The sequence below is a fragment of the Dipodomys merriami genome, unplaced genomic scaffold (genome assembly GCF_024711535.1).
Source record: "Dipodomys merriami isolate MVZ:Mamm:240054 unplaced genomic scaffold, mDipMer1.0.p SCAF_200, whole genome shotgun sequence".
Classification (NCBI taxonomy): domain Eukaryota; kingdom Metazoa; phylum Chordata; class Mammalia; order Rodentia; family Heteromyidae; genus Dipodomys; species Dipodomys merriami.
In genome coordinates this window covers 796,017-811,941 of record NW_027203383.1, presented here as the reverse complement: position 1 = coordinate 811,941, position 15,925 = coordinate 796,017, and the positions used below count along the sequence as shown (strand labels likewise).

The 15,925-nt window shown below is 47.6% G+C and overlaps 1 protein-coding gene across 2 annotated transcripts; it reads right to left on the bottom strand.

The window, feature by feature from the left end:
• Nucleotides 1-5,398: 5,398 nt before the first annotated feature.
• On the bottom strand, nucleotides 5,399-14,659 carry LOC138833081 (corticosteroid-binding globulin-like). Of its 2 annotated transcripts, none has more exons than XM_070031411.1 (5): nucleotides 14,579-14,659; nucleotides 10,837-11,469; nucleotides 8,947-9,217; nucleotides 7,438-7,585; nucleotides 5,399-5,718 (listed from the first exon to the last, which is right to left on the bottom strand). In XM_070031411.1, exons 2-5 carry the CDS (start codon nucleotides 11,447-11,449, stop codon nucleotides 5,533-5,535), a joined length of 1,218 nt encoding a protein of 405 aa, XP_069887512.1. In that variant the 5' UTR covers nucleotides 11,450-11,469; nucleotides 14,579-14,659; the 3' UTR covers nucleotides 5,399-5,532. The 2 variants fall into 2 exon arrangements, with proteins under 2 accessions (XP_069887512.1, XP_069887511.1); XM_070031410.1 differs by having other exon boundaries at nucleotides 10,837-11,466; nucleotides 14,579-14,658.
• Between the last annotated feature and the right edge of the window lie 1,266 nt (nucleotides 14,660-15,925).

Here is a 15,925-nt window from a genome sequence, read left to right as displayed (position 1 = left end):
TACAAAGAACAATGCCATACTAGAAGAAAACGGAGAAAAAGCAATGTATCTTTGGACACGACATAGCTAGGTGCCCCTGTGTGACGATGTGGTCATCATGCAAAGGTTTGATCTGCTTGCTGTACAATGGAAGCCAGTCAGGGCAGAGGTCAGCTGGTGATAGGAGGAGAACTTGACTAAGACTTGCTAGCTGATTGGAAGACGGCAGCCTGTCACTGTCAGAGGCTGCCTGAGGGGTGACTTGTGTGGGACATGGGTGGTGCACTGGGGATGGCACTTGCATGCAGGTGGCGGTTCTTCTGGGACACATCTGGTTTTAGTCATGTGGTCACAAGATGTCTCAAGAGAAATGGTGATTCCGTTTGCCAGAGGTCTGGCTGGGTGAGCTCCCCCAGCTATTCTGCCCATGTGCAGTTGCTCACATATTGCACAATGGACAGGCAGAAGGGATGGCTACCAGGAGCAAAGGCAAGGGTCAGGTGCAGTTAAACCTAGGAAGTCTGGCCCTTTAATGGAGATATCGATGGGTTTGGGGATTGTTTTGCATTATGTATGTTTTTATTTCATTTGGTTTTAGTGTTTTGAGACAGTCTTCAATCTCAACTATCAAACTCAACCATCTGCTTCAAACTTCAATCAAACTCAGCTTCAACCTCAAGAAAACGAAATGCCTCCACCAGAAAGAATGACATTGTCCCATTTGTTAGGAAATGGAAAGACTTGGAAAAAATTATATTAAGTGAGCCAGGCCCAAAGAAACATAGGTCCCATGGTTTCTCTTACTTGCAATAACTAGTATAAGTTGAAGACAAGAAAAAGTCAAAGGCTATGTACATATAACCATATAAGATGATGTTAAGTGAAATGAACCCCAAGATAAGGACACAACTTGTTTTTTCTTTCTTGCTATTGTTTTTAATGTCTCTAAAATGCACTATGTGATTTTTTTGTTTCTCTTGTATGTTCCTCCCCCACGTTATAACCCCTGTTTTCACTGTATTTGATGTCAACGTCCTGCATCTTGTATATACATTTTTCTAATTTGGGGAGGGGAAGGGAAATAACAAAATGCTGAAACAAGGATACAGGATGACCCATGGTAACAAGGAGATGTACAAGACACTATGTAGAAAACGAACTTTACAACTTGGGGGGAGGGAGTTCAGGAGGTGGGGAGGGAAGGGATGGTAGGGGAAAAACAAAGGAAGGGGTAACAATGCTCGATAGGAAATGTACTCACTACCTTGCTCATGTAACTGTAAGCCCTCTGTACACGATTTTTACAATAAAAAACAAAACAAAGAAAACAAAATGCAACTTCAAGCTCAGCAGTCCTCTTACCTCAGCCAACGGAATGCTGGGATCCCAGGTAAGAAACACCTGCCTGACATAACATGTGGCATATTTTGTTTTCTATTCAGATGATCTCCACTTGAGACAAATATTTAAAAAAAATATTTTCAGATAGAGTATTGTGTTTTTGCTTGGAGTTGGCCTTGGACCTCAATCCTTCTACTTAATGCTGCCTTTGCAGCTAGAATAACACATCTGCCATTACCCCTCACGTATTAATTGAGATGGGATCTATGCCCAGTTTGGCCTTGAACCAAGTGCTGTGTCTCCTAAGCTCTAGTATAATAGCAGATTTTCAACTGCAAATTCGGTTCTCTTACCTGGGAAGGAGGCAAGCTGCTCAGAATGACATTTCTGGGGAGCAAGGGGGAAGGCAGGAAACTGGGTACAGGGACACAGAGAGAGGAAGAAAAAGATGGTTTTCCTATGGGGTTTTATGATCTGGGGGCCAGTGGATATGGGAGCCAGCAAAAGTTTTGGTGTAGAAGGACAGGCAAAATCAGAGCTGACTCTGGTTCTATTATTTGTTTTCAAAGCTCCCTGACATAGATGGAAAATAGTTTGCTTTAAGAAAAAAAATACGGGGGCTCAATGCAGGGCCTGGGAACTGTCCCTTAGCTTTTTCACTCAAAGCTGGTGCTCTTCCACTTAAACCACAGCTCCATGTCTGGCCTTTTGGTGCTTAATTGGAGAGGAGAGTCTCAAGGACTTGTATGCCAAGGCTGCCTTTGAACCATGATCCTCAGATCTTAGTCTCCTAAGCAGCCAGGATTACAGGTGTGAGCCTGTAATTGTGAGAAATCACTTCTAGGTTGGAAGTGGGGGCCTGGCTGGAAAGAAAAGGGGGAGCAATATGACATAGATACACCCTTCCCCAGAGTCATGGGTAGCCCTGAGCAGTGAGAACCCCCATCCCCACAGCCCAGCTCTGCCTGCTCATGCAGCAGCTCCAGCTCCACCACAGCTCTCGCAGAATCTGTCTCATGAGTCTGGGCAGCCTTCTGTGTTGTTCCAACATGTGGCTGCCTTCAGCAGGTCTCCTGTGGTTAAATACTCCCTGGATCTCCACCCTCCAGCACCCCACAGCTGGCTGTGACAGCACAAGGGAGCCCCAAGGTGGTGCTGCAGAGCTGGCTCTGGAGATGCATTGCACGGAGGCCCGTTGGGGATAAGTGAGCTTCCCTAACAGGCTCCCCATCTAACAGTTAAAACAGGATTCCAGAAAACGATACCCATCCAACCCAGATGCCTATAATAGAGATGTGAAACCCCTAAACGTCTCTCCTTGTCTTTGGTGGTTAAAAAGATCCCCGAGTGGAAGCAAGAAAGACTACAACATTTTTCCAAAATGAGCAGAGGTATTTCATGCGCCGGTTGTTCCAGGCTCTGGACTTGACACTTATCAGCGATCATGTCTACATGGCAGGGAACTTTCACAAGGAAAAGGCAACATGAAAGCTTTCCTTTTCCTCTTAGGATGGAAACATGACTCCACCCTGAGTTGCTTTTGACAGGCAGGCATCAGAAGCTGCTCTGAAGTTTCTTTCCTGTTGATTAAGTTCATTTTTTGTTCCTGTTCTCAATATCAAGGAGGTTCTTATAGATAGCCACTTAATTTTTTTTCCTAGTTTCTTCTTTCTGTTAGGGAAAAACATATATATTTATTCTATATTTTTTCCTTTGTGTGTGTGTGTGTGTGTGTGTGTGTGTGTGTGTGTGTGTGCGTGTGTGCGTGCAGAAGGTGTAGAAGGGGCTTGAACTCAGGACCCTCTCACTCTTGCTTAGCTTTGTTTTTTGTTTTTTACACTCAAGGCTGGTCCTCTACCACTTAAACCACAGCTCCACTTACAGCTTTTTATTGGTGAGTGGGGGATAAGAGTCCTTTTATTATATCTTCCCAGACTGGCTTTAAACTATGAGCCTCAGGTCTCAGTAGCTACCATTACAGGTGTGAACCACCCATAGCCAGCTACACTGTATTTTAGCTAGTTGTTATTTGTGCATCTGAAGGTTATTTTTTCTAACATTAAGTCTGTATCCTGATATTCTAATGAATTGAGTTTATGTTGTCATTAATTTGCATGTTGGTAGATATCTGTCGGTATATTATCATGTCATCTAAAAATAACTTTTTCCTCAATTCTGATGTTCCTCCTTTCTTTTGTGTAAATATGTTGTCTAATAAATAACCCCAATACAATACTTAGTGGAAATATATTTATTTAGTGTTTTCTTATTTAAGTGAGATACTGACTTTGGGACTCAGGTGTGTGTGTGTGTGTGTGTGTGTGTGTGTGTGTGTGTGTGTGTGTGTGTGTATGTGTGTGTGTGTGTGTGTGTGTATTAGGAAGGTATAAATGTACATATTAGAAAGGTATTCTTCAATTTTTTTTCATATGCACTCTATCTGTCTATCTATCCATCTCTACATCATGTATATTGACTTATGATCTAGTTTTTTTTGTGTATGTGTCTTATTTGGCCTGAACAGGAAGGTGAAACCTCTTCCTCCTGCAATGCCTTTCTTGCGCCCTCTACTGACAAAGCCTGATATCACTGCCAAACGGTGAAGCCAAAACAGTTGACAAGCCACCCCCAACCCCCGCCCCCACTTTTGCAGTCACAAGGAAGAGGGTAGGATTTGGAGCTGAGTTGCTGTAAACTGATTGCAAAATGTGTTGTTATTTTTAGTTTGATCAGTTTTTTTTATATTTTGGAGATATCTTTGAAATTCTCTGTATTTATTTATTTAATGAAGGTGATACTTTTTTCTCAGCTTTTGTCTTGAGTCTTCATTTTTTGAGAATTGTTTTTGCCATTTTCCTTTCTTTTTGAAAGATGCATCAACTCTAGGGGATAATGGCATGGTGAAGCCTTAGAGTGCCTGGGGATTGACCCCTACTACTGTTGATTTTATAGTACATCAGGAAGATGCTCATGAAATTCATATTGGATCAGCTACTAGTACCCAGGGGCCAAGCAGAAGTTCATTTGAATCTTTAAAAATAATAATGGACTTAAGGAGAAATTAGTGCTTTTGGTCTATTCTGTCAGTAATTTTTTTTTGGGGGGTCCGGTCATGGGGCCTGAACTCTGGGCCTGGGCACTGTCCCTCAGCTCTTCAGCTCAAGGCTAACGCTCTACCACTTGAGCTACAGTGCCACTTCCAGCTTTTTTCTTATGTGGCGCTGAGGAATCGAACCCAGGGCCTTGAGCATGCAAGGCAAGCGCTCTACCACTGAACCACCTTCCCAGCCCCTGTCAGTAATTTTTTTAAGTCAATGCAATTGCTTTATGTAGTTTAATGGTTCTAGATTCTTAAGCATTCTTCGATAAATCTTTCTCATTATGAGATAGTTTCAAAATCACTCATACGAAAGTCAGGCTAAAGTAGGAAAATCCAGGACAGTGACCAGGTCTCTATTTCAAGCACCAACCCCAGCATTTACATACACACAAAATTAATGGGAAAACAGATTGGGTTAAAAGATTTATTTAAAATGTTTGAGGACATTTGTCTTATAAGCAATTGAAGGACAGAGTTGAAATCATTCTTATCATTAAGTTTGAGTTCCAGATGGCTCAAAGACTTAATATAAAAACTGAAATAATAAATAACAGGAAGTAGAATAGGAGCAATGCTCCTGAGCATTTGTGCTCAATCACTTGAGTCACAGCTCCACTTCTGGGTTATTTTTGGTGGTTATTTGGAGATAAGAATCTTACAAGCCCGGAGCTAGTGCTCACCTGTAATCCTAGCCAGTCTCTTGTATTTCCTTTGAAGCCTCTGGAGGTGGTCTCACACATGAGATAGGTGTCCTGGTGTCCTGATAAACGAGACCCCACATGGGTCTCTCTGCTCTTCCTGCCATCGGAGGACACAGTGAGCAGGTGCCATCTCTGAACCAGCAACGGAACCACAGAGCCCCCAATCATGTGAGCACCTCGATCTCACATTTCCAGCCCCCCAAACTGTGCAAAACTCAGTACTTGGTTATGACAGCTCAGATAGTCTAAGACACCAGATCTGTGGCGTGCACGGATGTTGTGATTTGAACTGTTATTTATTACAAGATACATAAGGTAGGATGACTCTGGTTAGATGGGGGAGACACTGGAGGAGATGGGGGACAGGCTCCCACTCTCCCAAAGTCAGACAGCTGGTGGGGGGGGAGGCTGTCAGATGGGGTTCATAATTTTGCCCAGGAGCAGGCTGCTCCACGTGAAATCATCGAAGACCAGGATGAGGAAGGGATGGTTGAGGATGAAGGTGGGAGACTTAGTGGCCAGGTTTTTAGTGACCTTCTTGGGGACAGGAAGCTTCAGTCCTTTCTCCTTGAGGTGCAGCACAGCCTTGTGGATCACCTGTCAGAACATACCGGGGGCAGGAGGTGAGTCTGGGCCACGTATCAGGGACTGTTTGCACCATGTCTCATGGACACTGAAGGTCTCTGGCAGGCTGTCCACGAGGGAGGCAGCCCCAAGGTGAGGGCCAGACCCAGGGCTGCACTGAGGCCGCCCAGAGTTGGCAGGGTCAGTCTGCCTTCACCACACAGAGATCCGTGCAATGGGCATCACCATCCTTCCTGGAAACTTATTCCCACATCCCAGGCTGGGAGAGGCCTCCCGCTCTGTCCACCATCCTGGGGAAATACAGGGATAGAGCTTTCTACAAGGACCTGTGTCGGGGGTGGGGGGCGGGATGGGATGGGGGGAGGGATGTGTGCCAGTGGCTCCTGCCTGTCATCCTGGCTACTCAGGGGGCTGAGATCTGCAAGATGGAAGTTTGTAGCTTACACAGAAAAGAAGAGAATCTATCTTCAAAATAATCAGGAAAAATGAAAGAAGTTTGCTGTAAATGGTAGAACACCAGCTGAGCATGCAAGCTGAGTAAGCACAAGGCCCTGAGTTCAAATCCTGGTACTGGCAAAAACAAAAGAGCCTCGTGCTTGGGCCTAAATGGATAAGCCAAGGCAGAAGGTGAGATGCAAATCTTTGGTTGTTGGACATTCCTCCTGTGACTGAAGGTAGAAGGAATCTTGACATCTACACAAAGGCTTCACTGGGTTGTACTGAAGCCTTGGGCAGACCAAGTGGAACAAAACAGCAGGCGATACTGTAGCGTATAATGCTTATGTGGCAAGAAAGCTCCCCTAGTCTGGATTTTAGCAAAGACTCTGAGGCTCTTAGCAGCTCCCAGGCTGAGCTGGGTTTGGAACTCCCAGCAGTGGATGTTGAAAAAATGACGTGTTAAGTCCACAGACCCGAGGTGAAATGGAAGTACTGCGCTGTTATTTGCTTGCACGGTGAGCATGGGAAAGCTCTTCATGGAGTTAAAGTTTCATTTTAGAAAGTGGGACAAACCCACCATCTGACAAGGCAGCTGGCCTTGGTTTCCCTATGATTCAAATATATTCCTTTCTTACTTTTCAAAGAAAAACAAGTCAAACAAGAGAAAAGAAGACAGTAATGGCTTTGATAAGATGCATGGCAGCCCCCAACCTAGGCAAAAAAAGGCAGTGCCACCTCTGAGTGGCTTACGCAGGTTGGCACCTACTATGTGTTCTTTTCTTACTTTTTTTTTTAAAGTGCGTGTTCCAGGGCTTGAACTCAAGGCCTGGCCCTCTCTACAGCTGGTGCTCTGCTACTTGGACTGTGCCTCCAGCCGTTTAGCTAGTTAAAGTTGGAGCCTCACTGACATTTTTTGTCTAGCCTGGCTTTGAATTGTTATCCTCTGAACCTCAGCCTTCTGGGAAGCTAGGATTACAGGCATGAGCCACGGTGCCCAGCTAATAAGTGAGTGACTAAGGGAAACACGAGGCAAGGGATGGCTCACAGTTCTGCCACTGTACCCTCGGTTTCCAGCGTCCCCTCTCCCCAGCTGTGGCCTTCCTTCCCTGGTCCCCAGCTTCGTGGGTGACATGGTTTCCTTGTTGAACCTCTGTTTGCTCCACTGTGGTGGTGGGGCTTGGACTGGGCTTGGGTTCTCGGCCAGGGACCTGGATCTGTTCCCCAGGGGCTTTATGATGCGTACCGTGGAGTTTAGAGAAAAGGCAACAAAAGATGGGTTCCCAGGAGAGTTACCTTTGATCTTTCCAGTGGAGCCACCTGAGTGATCCCAGAGAAATTCGTCTGGTTAGTGAACAGGTCTGGGATGCCCATTTCCGCCAGCACTCCACCCATGTCGTAGGTGCCGGAGATAGACATCTTTGGGATGTACACATTCACCAGACTGTTGGGGGAGAGAGGGGCAGGGAGACGAGGTTAGGCAATCCAAGGCTAGACCTGACATCGAAGAGCCAAGGCCTCCCAGCAAGATGCCCGCTTCTTTGGACACTTCCTCCAGCTTCGGCCCATTCAGCCCCACCTGCTCACTGGGGATGGAAGGGACAGGGTAGGAGGCAGGAGCTGCTTCCTCCTCCAACATGACGGCCTTCAAGTATCCATTCTTTTGGTTCAGGTGATTCTCTTGAGTTTCTCCACCTGTAATGCAGCTGGAGCACTGAGCACTGAAGGCAATGGCTGGTAACGAAGGGGTCCTGAAGACCCCTCTGATAGAAGCAAAGGGGTAGAGGAGCACCCAGCTGGGAGCAGCCATCTTGGTCCACCGCTGCGCCCCTGTGCTGAGGGTCTTCCCCCTCCTGCCTGTGCCCTGGCACACAGGGCTGAGCTCATTTGTGTCCTTTGGGGGCTGAGAGGGGCTGGGTCCCTAGGATTTGTGCAACAGGAACTTGATGTCATCTAGCATAAAGAAAAGTAAGTGAGTTCACACCGAGATGGGGTGGATGAGGAGGGAATGCATGGCTGACAGATGTATGAAACCCTGACACTAAAGATGTCAGAAAAAGCACCTGAGTTCTCTAGTGCTTGGGATCGCTCACAATCCTAAGCTGGTCGCTAGCAAAAGCAGCCCTCGGCCCTAGCCTGGAGCCAGGCCACCGAGCGGTGCTTGCTTTGAGCCACACTATCCACAAAGGAGTTGAGGAAGAGTCAAAGACAAGAGAGATACGTGACTGTGGGAAAGTGTTACTGTTAGGACGTGAAGTTCTCCCGCAGAAGGCTCAGGTGTGGAAGGCTCAGCCGCAGGCTGGTGGTGCGGATGGGGTCAATGATCAATCCATTCTGGAGTTCACAGCTGACTGACTGTTAGGAGTGGGGCTTGGTTGGAAGACGTGGGTCATTATGGGAGAGGCTCTTCTTTTCCATCTCCCTTTCCCTCTCCTTGTCTCCCCTCTCCCTTTCCCCTGTCCCTCTCCCTCTTTGCTTTCTCCATCACTAATACATCTTCAGCCAACTTCCCCTGTGTGTGAACCCTGAACTAGCCCTTACTTGGGCTAGAGGTTAGAGGAAGGAGCTCACTGGTGACCACTCGTCTATCAGCACAGATACCTTCTTCTGTGCCTCTTTCACCTACTGCTTGCCTTGTGGAATCCCCCAGAGACCTCTGTGTTGATTGACCGCTGTAATTCTGTGGGAGGCTGGGGGGGATCTTACATGGGGGTGTGGTGGACAGGAAGACAGTGAATGCTGACAGAAGGCCAGCTGCATCTGGTTTTTGCCTGCCCAGCTTCCCGAGAGCAACTGAGGGCTTACCGATAAGTCATGGACTTGGACCATCTCTCAACCGTGTCCCGGCTTAGCCCAGCGATGACTGTGTCTATGTGTCCCGGCTCTGGAAGGACCAAGAAGACAGTCCCATTGCCCACGTAGTCCATCTGTACCAGCCGACAGGGGAGCTCCGTGTCGTGGAGGTAATTGATGGTGCTTGTCTGGAACATCATAGGGACCCTCACTGTGACTGTGTCGCTCACATGGAAGTCCATATCTCTGATGTTTTCTGGGTCAAAAGCATATGACCATATGCCTGGGAAGAGGTGGGAAAGAGGGAGCAGGAGTCAGCTCTATAGGACCGGCGAAAGAGCACAGTTTGGGATGAGCTACCTGGGAGTCTCTTACACACCCAATTGGATCCCCAGAAATGTCCAAAAAGAGGTCACAATCCTACAGGCTTAAAGCATATTCCATCCTCAGCTTTGTGGAGGGTTGAGGATGAGCTTTGCTTCTGAGCTTGGCTTCAGACACACAAGAGGGGAGAGACAGAGTGCTAGGCCTGATGTTAGGGGTATGGCTCCCACTGGTGGGCATTGGCTCCCTGATATCAGAGTGCTGGAAGACGTGGCTGATGTCAAACCTGGAACTCCAGGTCCTCAGTCAGGACCAGAAGGGACTCTTGTGGGGGACTAGTTTATCTCTTCCATCTCCTCCTCACACCCCTTACCAGTCCCTGGAGGAGCCTGTGGACCCCTAGTACGTGGAACGAGGGCATTCTGGTCCCCACCGGCTGAACGCAGAGTCAGGAGAGGAGGTTTGCAGGGCGACAGACTCCCCAGCCCTCACTCTGGAGGCTACATACTCATGGCTGCCATTCAGCTGTGTGTGTGTGTGTGTGTGTGTGTGTGTGTGTGTGTGTGTGTGTGTAATCTGTTGGGAGCTTTGAGAAAGGGAACAATGCTGAGACAGGAGAGTAGAGAAGAGAAAAGAGGACTCCAGATTAGTTTCCTGTCCTTGGCACAATGATCATTTGGGGGTCATTGTCACTGTGGAGGGGCTGTCCTGTGCTTGTGAGTAGGATATTTACCAGCCTGCCTGGTCCCTCCTCAGTGAACACCAACAGCATACTATCCCCCTCCTCAGCTGTGACTATCCAAAATGCCCCAGACATCATCTGGTGTCCCTGGGAAGTGAGTGTGTGTACAATTGGGGTGGTGGTGGTAATAATCCCCCTCAGTGAGACTCACTGGGGTAGAGGAAGGAGTTGAGTTTTAGTCTCAGGAATAAGGTATCTCCAAATTGCCTGATCAGAATCATTATTGGTGGTGGTGAAGGAGGATGCATAAGACAATTACAAATGCCTGTGGAGTTCCCAAGGCGGTTTTCCTCGTAGGTCTGCCAGGGGCTCTGGACTGTGGGACTTGGATGAGTTTTCCTTGCCATGTTTATGAACAACACTTTGGAACACCCAGTACCAACTGATGTCAGCTGAAGGTGGTCAGGGAAGGCCCTGGCCAGAGCTGCCTGGAAACGCTGAGTTAGGGGTGTGTAAAAATGCTTTGGGGGTGTCAGAAAGATGCCAGGGCAGGGCACTCTGACCCAGAGGAGGCTGGATTGGTAGTCTCTGGGTCAGAGCTTGTGTTGCTTGGTGATATCTATAGGCCAGGAGACAGCCAGGCTGTTCATGGTTACCACAGTAAGCCTCAGAGCAGCCTCTTAGAACTCAAGCCATTCGCTCAACTCTAAGGAGTGTCCATCTGAATTTGGCCAAATGTTATAATCACACTTTCCCAGATGTACTGTGATGAGACGGAGCTTCCCATGGCTGAGTGTGCCCCAAAGCATGTCTTGGATTGGGACAGCTGTGCTAGTTTTGGCAATGGTGGGCGAGGCCTTGTCAGCCTGGGATAGGGGTCTGGAGGGGAGAGTTACCTTTGAAGAAGACGTAGTCAACCAGGATGAGGGAGGCAGGGCTACCCAGGTCTGACAATATGTTCTTAATTTTCCCCTTGGTCTTATTCTCCACATACTTGTTGATCTTTCTGCTGGCTCCATCCCAGTCTTTGAAGTCTGTGGCCAAAGCCTCTGACTCATAGTAGTGTTTGATGTCAGCTGAGAACTTTTCCAGTGGTTCCAGGCGGCTCTGGTCAAAGAATAAGGCGTTACCCATGGTCATGTCCAACCCAGTGTCTGACTCTCCGAGGAGGCGATAGAGGTGCTGGAAACCCTGATGGATCTCAGTTTTTGATGTCTGGGTGAGGTTGAAGCCCAGACCCTGGAGGAGCTGGGTCTGTGTGTGGCCAGATGCCCCCAGGGACAGCATAGCCAGCGTCATGGAGATGCTCACAGGAGAGATGAAGACATTTTTATCAGGAGCGGAGGCCACGAGGCGCTGATACAGGTTGAAGGCAAAGTCAACATTGGTTGGAGCTAGGTCCCGGTGAGGGCTGTTGGTGCTCACAGTGGCACTGAGGTCCTGAGCCTGGATGGTCCAGAGGCCACTGGTTGAGAGCCAGAGGAGACAGGTACACAGGGTGAATGGCATTGTGGTAGGACCAGGCCCTGCTAAAACCAAGAATACTAGTTAGGTAATGTGATTCCTGAGTCATCAAGATATGAGTCTGCAGGAGGCAGTCAGAAAACCCACCTGGGCCTCACTTCCTTCCTACACACTCGCTGTGTGAAATGGGACAAGTCATACCAAGGCTGGGCTTTAGTGTCCTTATTGGAAGATGTGATTTATACTCCCAGGGATTGATCAAATGCCTACTTAATACTCAATGTGGATCTGTTACTTTAGTTATACTTTCTCGCTTCTCCGGCACCAGAACATTCAGGAAATAAATAATATTTACCTGATTTTAGCAACTAGAAAGGCAGAAAAGTTAAGTGTCCACCGAACAGAAATAATCCAAGTTCTAAAAGAAAAACAAACCACTGTTCATCAAGAATCCTGGACCCAAAATGTCCTTTGAAAAGGAGGAAGAGCTGGGTGCTGGTGGCTCACACCTGGAATCCTAGCTACTCAGAAGGCTGAGATCTGAGGATTGTGGTTCAAAACCAGCCTGAGCAGGAAGTTCTATGAGACTCTTACCTCCAATTAGCCATCAGAAAACCAGGAGTGGCCCTGTGGCTCAAAGTGGTGGACCACTAGCCTTGAGCAAAGAAAAGCTCAGGGACAACACTCAGGCCCAGAATTCAAGCCCCACCACCTGACCAAAAAAAAAAAAAAAAAGGACGCAGATGTCATGTATATGTACACATACATATATATTCATATATATATATATATATATATATATATATATATATAAAATTATAATTTTTGGCAACATTGAGAGAAATAGGTACATATTCCTTAAATGTTTAGTAGACTTCACCAATAAAGTCATCAAGCTCAGGGTTTTTCTTTTTTGTTATATATTTTGGTAGTAACCTCCTTACTGGGTGCCCCAGTCTTCCTAGAATATGTGGGAGGCCCTGTCCTGGCATGTTCCCAACCCAAGCTGCATGTAAGCATCCTGAGTTGATCTCCGGCCTCTTCCGTTGTTCCCTGTGCGCCTCCCTTCACATTTCCGCCACTCCTGTGTCTCTCCTTGTCTCTCCAAAGGGAGGTAACAACCCCACTGGCTTCTCTGACCTGCTATCTTCTCTACGCTAGTTGTGTCAATGGAGTTGGAGCCCATTTGGCCCCACCCACCCACTCCCCAGGAGCCTAGCTGCCTTCATGGATTCTCTCCAGCTCTGGTTTCTGACTTGCATTTCTGGGTCCTTGGGACATTTCATTTTTTTGTGGCAGAAGAAGCTGTGTTCGGATCCCAGAATGGTCATTTATAAACTAGATGACAAGGGGCAGGCTATTTGTGCTCTGCCTCAGTCTCCCCAGTGTAAAATAAGGCTGGCAATCCTGGCTTCTCTCCTAGGATTTAGAGGTCCCCCATGCTGAATCTGTGCTTCCTCTTTGGCTTCCTCCAATCTCTTCTCTGCAGCCTGTCTCCAAAGTTCCTGCCAAAGAGCTTGTAGTAGGCTCCCCAGTTCCCACAGAGTGGGCCTAAACCCCTCTGATGTGCCCAAGAAACTCTCGTGACAGTCCCTAATGACAGTCCTGTGCCAACCTTAATTCTGACCACTTGAAGTCTCAGGCACAGCAACCTAGGGTGTTAGAGGTTTTTCTTGTCACATTTAACTTTCATCTTAACTGCAAGACAGGCAGGTCGGGGCAGGTCAGGTCAGGTCAGGTCAGGTCAGGGCAGGGCAGGGCAGGGCAGGGCAGAGCAGGGTAAATTATTATAGTTCCCCAGTGTGGAGCTCTGTTCTAGGGTGAGCTGAGATCTGGAGACAGACAGCTTTCCTATGGCTCTGCCTCGTGTGGCTTCTTCTGTTGATGCACACTTCCTTCCTGGCTTGGATCACCACCTCTTGGTCGTTGAGACTCAAGTGCGTCACCACCGCCTGCAGCCGACTTTCTTCTGTCCTCTCTGCCTCTGCTTGTGTCACAACCAGGATCATCTTTGTTTCAGCTCTGGTCACTGCCATGTGTGTCTGTAATTCTCTCTTGAACAAGGACCCCAAGTGACATAAGGCCAAGACTAAGTTGGGCCCCCCTTTCCTTCCTTCTATCTCTTGGGAGATCAGAGGCCGGATCCCCGCCTCTCCCCTGTGGGAATCAAATCCCTCTGCCTCACAAGACTGCTGTGGTACCAGGCGCACTGCCGTTGGGCTAAGGCCTCCCTTCCCAGGTCATCTGGGACCCCTGGTAGTGATGAGAAACAGATAGCAATGAGGTGGAGCAACCCAGGCCTAGCTCTAGGAGAGCCCAGCGAAGGAAAAAACAGCCTCAATATTACTCGTGTGTTTCATTTTAGGAATGTCCTCCTGGCTCCTGGTCCCTCCTTCCTGAAGTGACTTATGGAGTGATTATCTGCGTTTACTTTTCTTTTAATTTTTTTGCCAGTCCTGGGGCTTGAACTCAGGGCCTGGGCACTGGCCCTGAGCTTCTTTTGCTCAAGGCTAGCACTCTATCACTTGAGCCACAGTGCTACTTCCAGCCTTTTCTGTTTATCTGGTACTGAGGAATCGAACCCAGGGCTTCGTGCATGCTAGGCGAGCACTCTACCACTAAGCCAGCTTCCTAGCCCTGTGTTTATTCTTTCTAACCCATGGGTTGTACAGAGCTCTAGGCCTCAGAACATGTGGACATGTGGTAGGATGCACAAAGAGTATATTCTAAATGCCTCATCCTTGTCCCAGGTCACCCCAAGAATCTGCGGCAGAGGAGTATGCAGGACTCCTGTCCTGTGCCAGGTATGCAGCCCTCTGGGTGGCCTCAGGTTGCTGCCCAGTCTAAGTCAGCTCTCAGCCTCGCCTGCCCTGGTCTGGCAGAGCTTAGGAGCTTCAGCCTTGCAGTGCAAGAGGCTGGAATTCAGCTTCAGCCCTCAGGCCCAGCCCTCTGCAGTGCAGGAGATCAGGGGAAATCAAAACTCCAGCTGGTACCCTGCGGACCCCAGGACCTGGGAAGAGCTCCCCGGGGTTACCTCTTATCACTGCTGGCTGCCCCAATGCTCAGCACTCCATTGGAAAAAGCAAACAAGTCAGCCAGTTGCAGTCAGAGCGTTGTTCTGGAGAGCCAGCAGGTGCAGGGGCAGGGGGTATGGGGCACAGAGAAGTCACTCACCGTTCTGAGTGGACTGAGGTTCTTCTCACTGGCTTGGTCCTGCTGCTTGGGATCCCAGCCTGTGTACAGTAAGTAGGCTGGGATGCCCCTGCTAAATCTTGTTTGCCTACTTCCTTGCTGGTTAATGGTTACAAAGGGACAGTGTCCTTCATCATTCAGTGGTCCCCAACCCCAATCATTAACTAATGGGAATTCCCCCCCCGAAATATGAGTAAATACAGCAAATTAACTTTTCTCTGAAAGTTTTTCGTTTTCATTAGCTCTATCCAGCTAGATATATGAGTTATTTTTTTTTTAATAAAAATTGTGCTTGTGTTTGCTCCTTGCTAGCTGGCAGAGAAGTCACCTATGCCCTTGATAAGAAGCAAAATGCATGTCATTTGCTTGTTTTGTGGAAAACCAAGTGCTTATCTCTGGAAGGGGACAATGCAGGTGAGGTCCTGCCCTCAGGGGTTGCTGGGCTCAGTCTGGTAGGAGAGACAGACATGGGGTTATACCAGCCAAGAGCTTCCCCTGATTTTATGAGTGGACTGTTACCCTCGCTCTTCTCTAGGTAAGGAAACTGGGGTGCATTAACTAAACCAATCTTCAGGGTCAAATCCAAGACCATCCAACTCCGAACGTAACACACTGCCCCTTCCCCACCGTTTATTCATTACGTTTGTTGCTGCAAATAGACATCGAGCTCACAGTATTCTATTGCAAAAAATGAATAAATGCATAAAAGTGTTTATTTGGTTTTTTGAATGAGAGTTCCAAAATGTAGAAAGGGCTTCAGGCCTGCCTTATTTCAGGGCTATCAAATTAGTTACTAGACTGCTCCCTTTCTTTTGTTTCTTTTCTTGATTAATTCTGTTTTCTTTATTTTGTCTATTGAGACTACAAAGGTGTCCATTGAAACTCCAGGGTATTTGACTGTAACTGGTTGTTGAATTTTTCTCCCCTGTAGTCCAACCTTTTGCCTGGAAGGACTCTGGGTATGATTTTTGGTCCCGTGGCTGGAATGATCACAGAAGCCAGAGTCTGGTACTGTTCACTGGTTGACAGAGTCCTCTTTCCCAACCATGGTGACAGCTGTTTCCATGGGAAGAAGTGGAGCAGGACCCACAGCTGGTGAGCACTGTTAACACTTCATGGTCTTTTCAGGTTTTCTAAGGTTTAAGCCAATTTTGGAGTTCTTAGTTAATGATTTATTTAATCTAGATTTTCAGATTAAATGCTGATGAAGTATCTATACTGCTCTTCATTATAACATTTCAATTATTACTTATATCAGTGAGTTTCCCTTCTTTATTTCTATATCTTTTTTTTTTTTTTTTTTGGGTCCGGTCGTGGGGCCTGAACTCT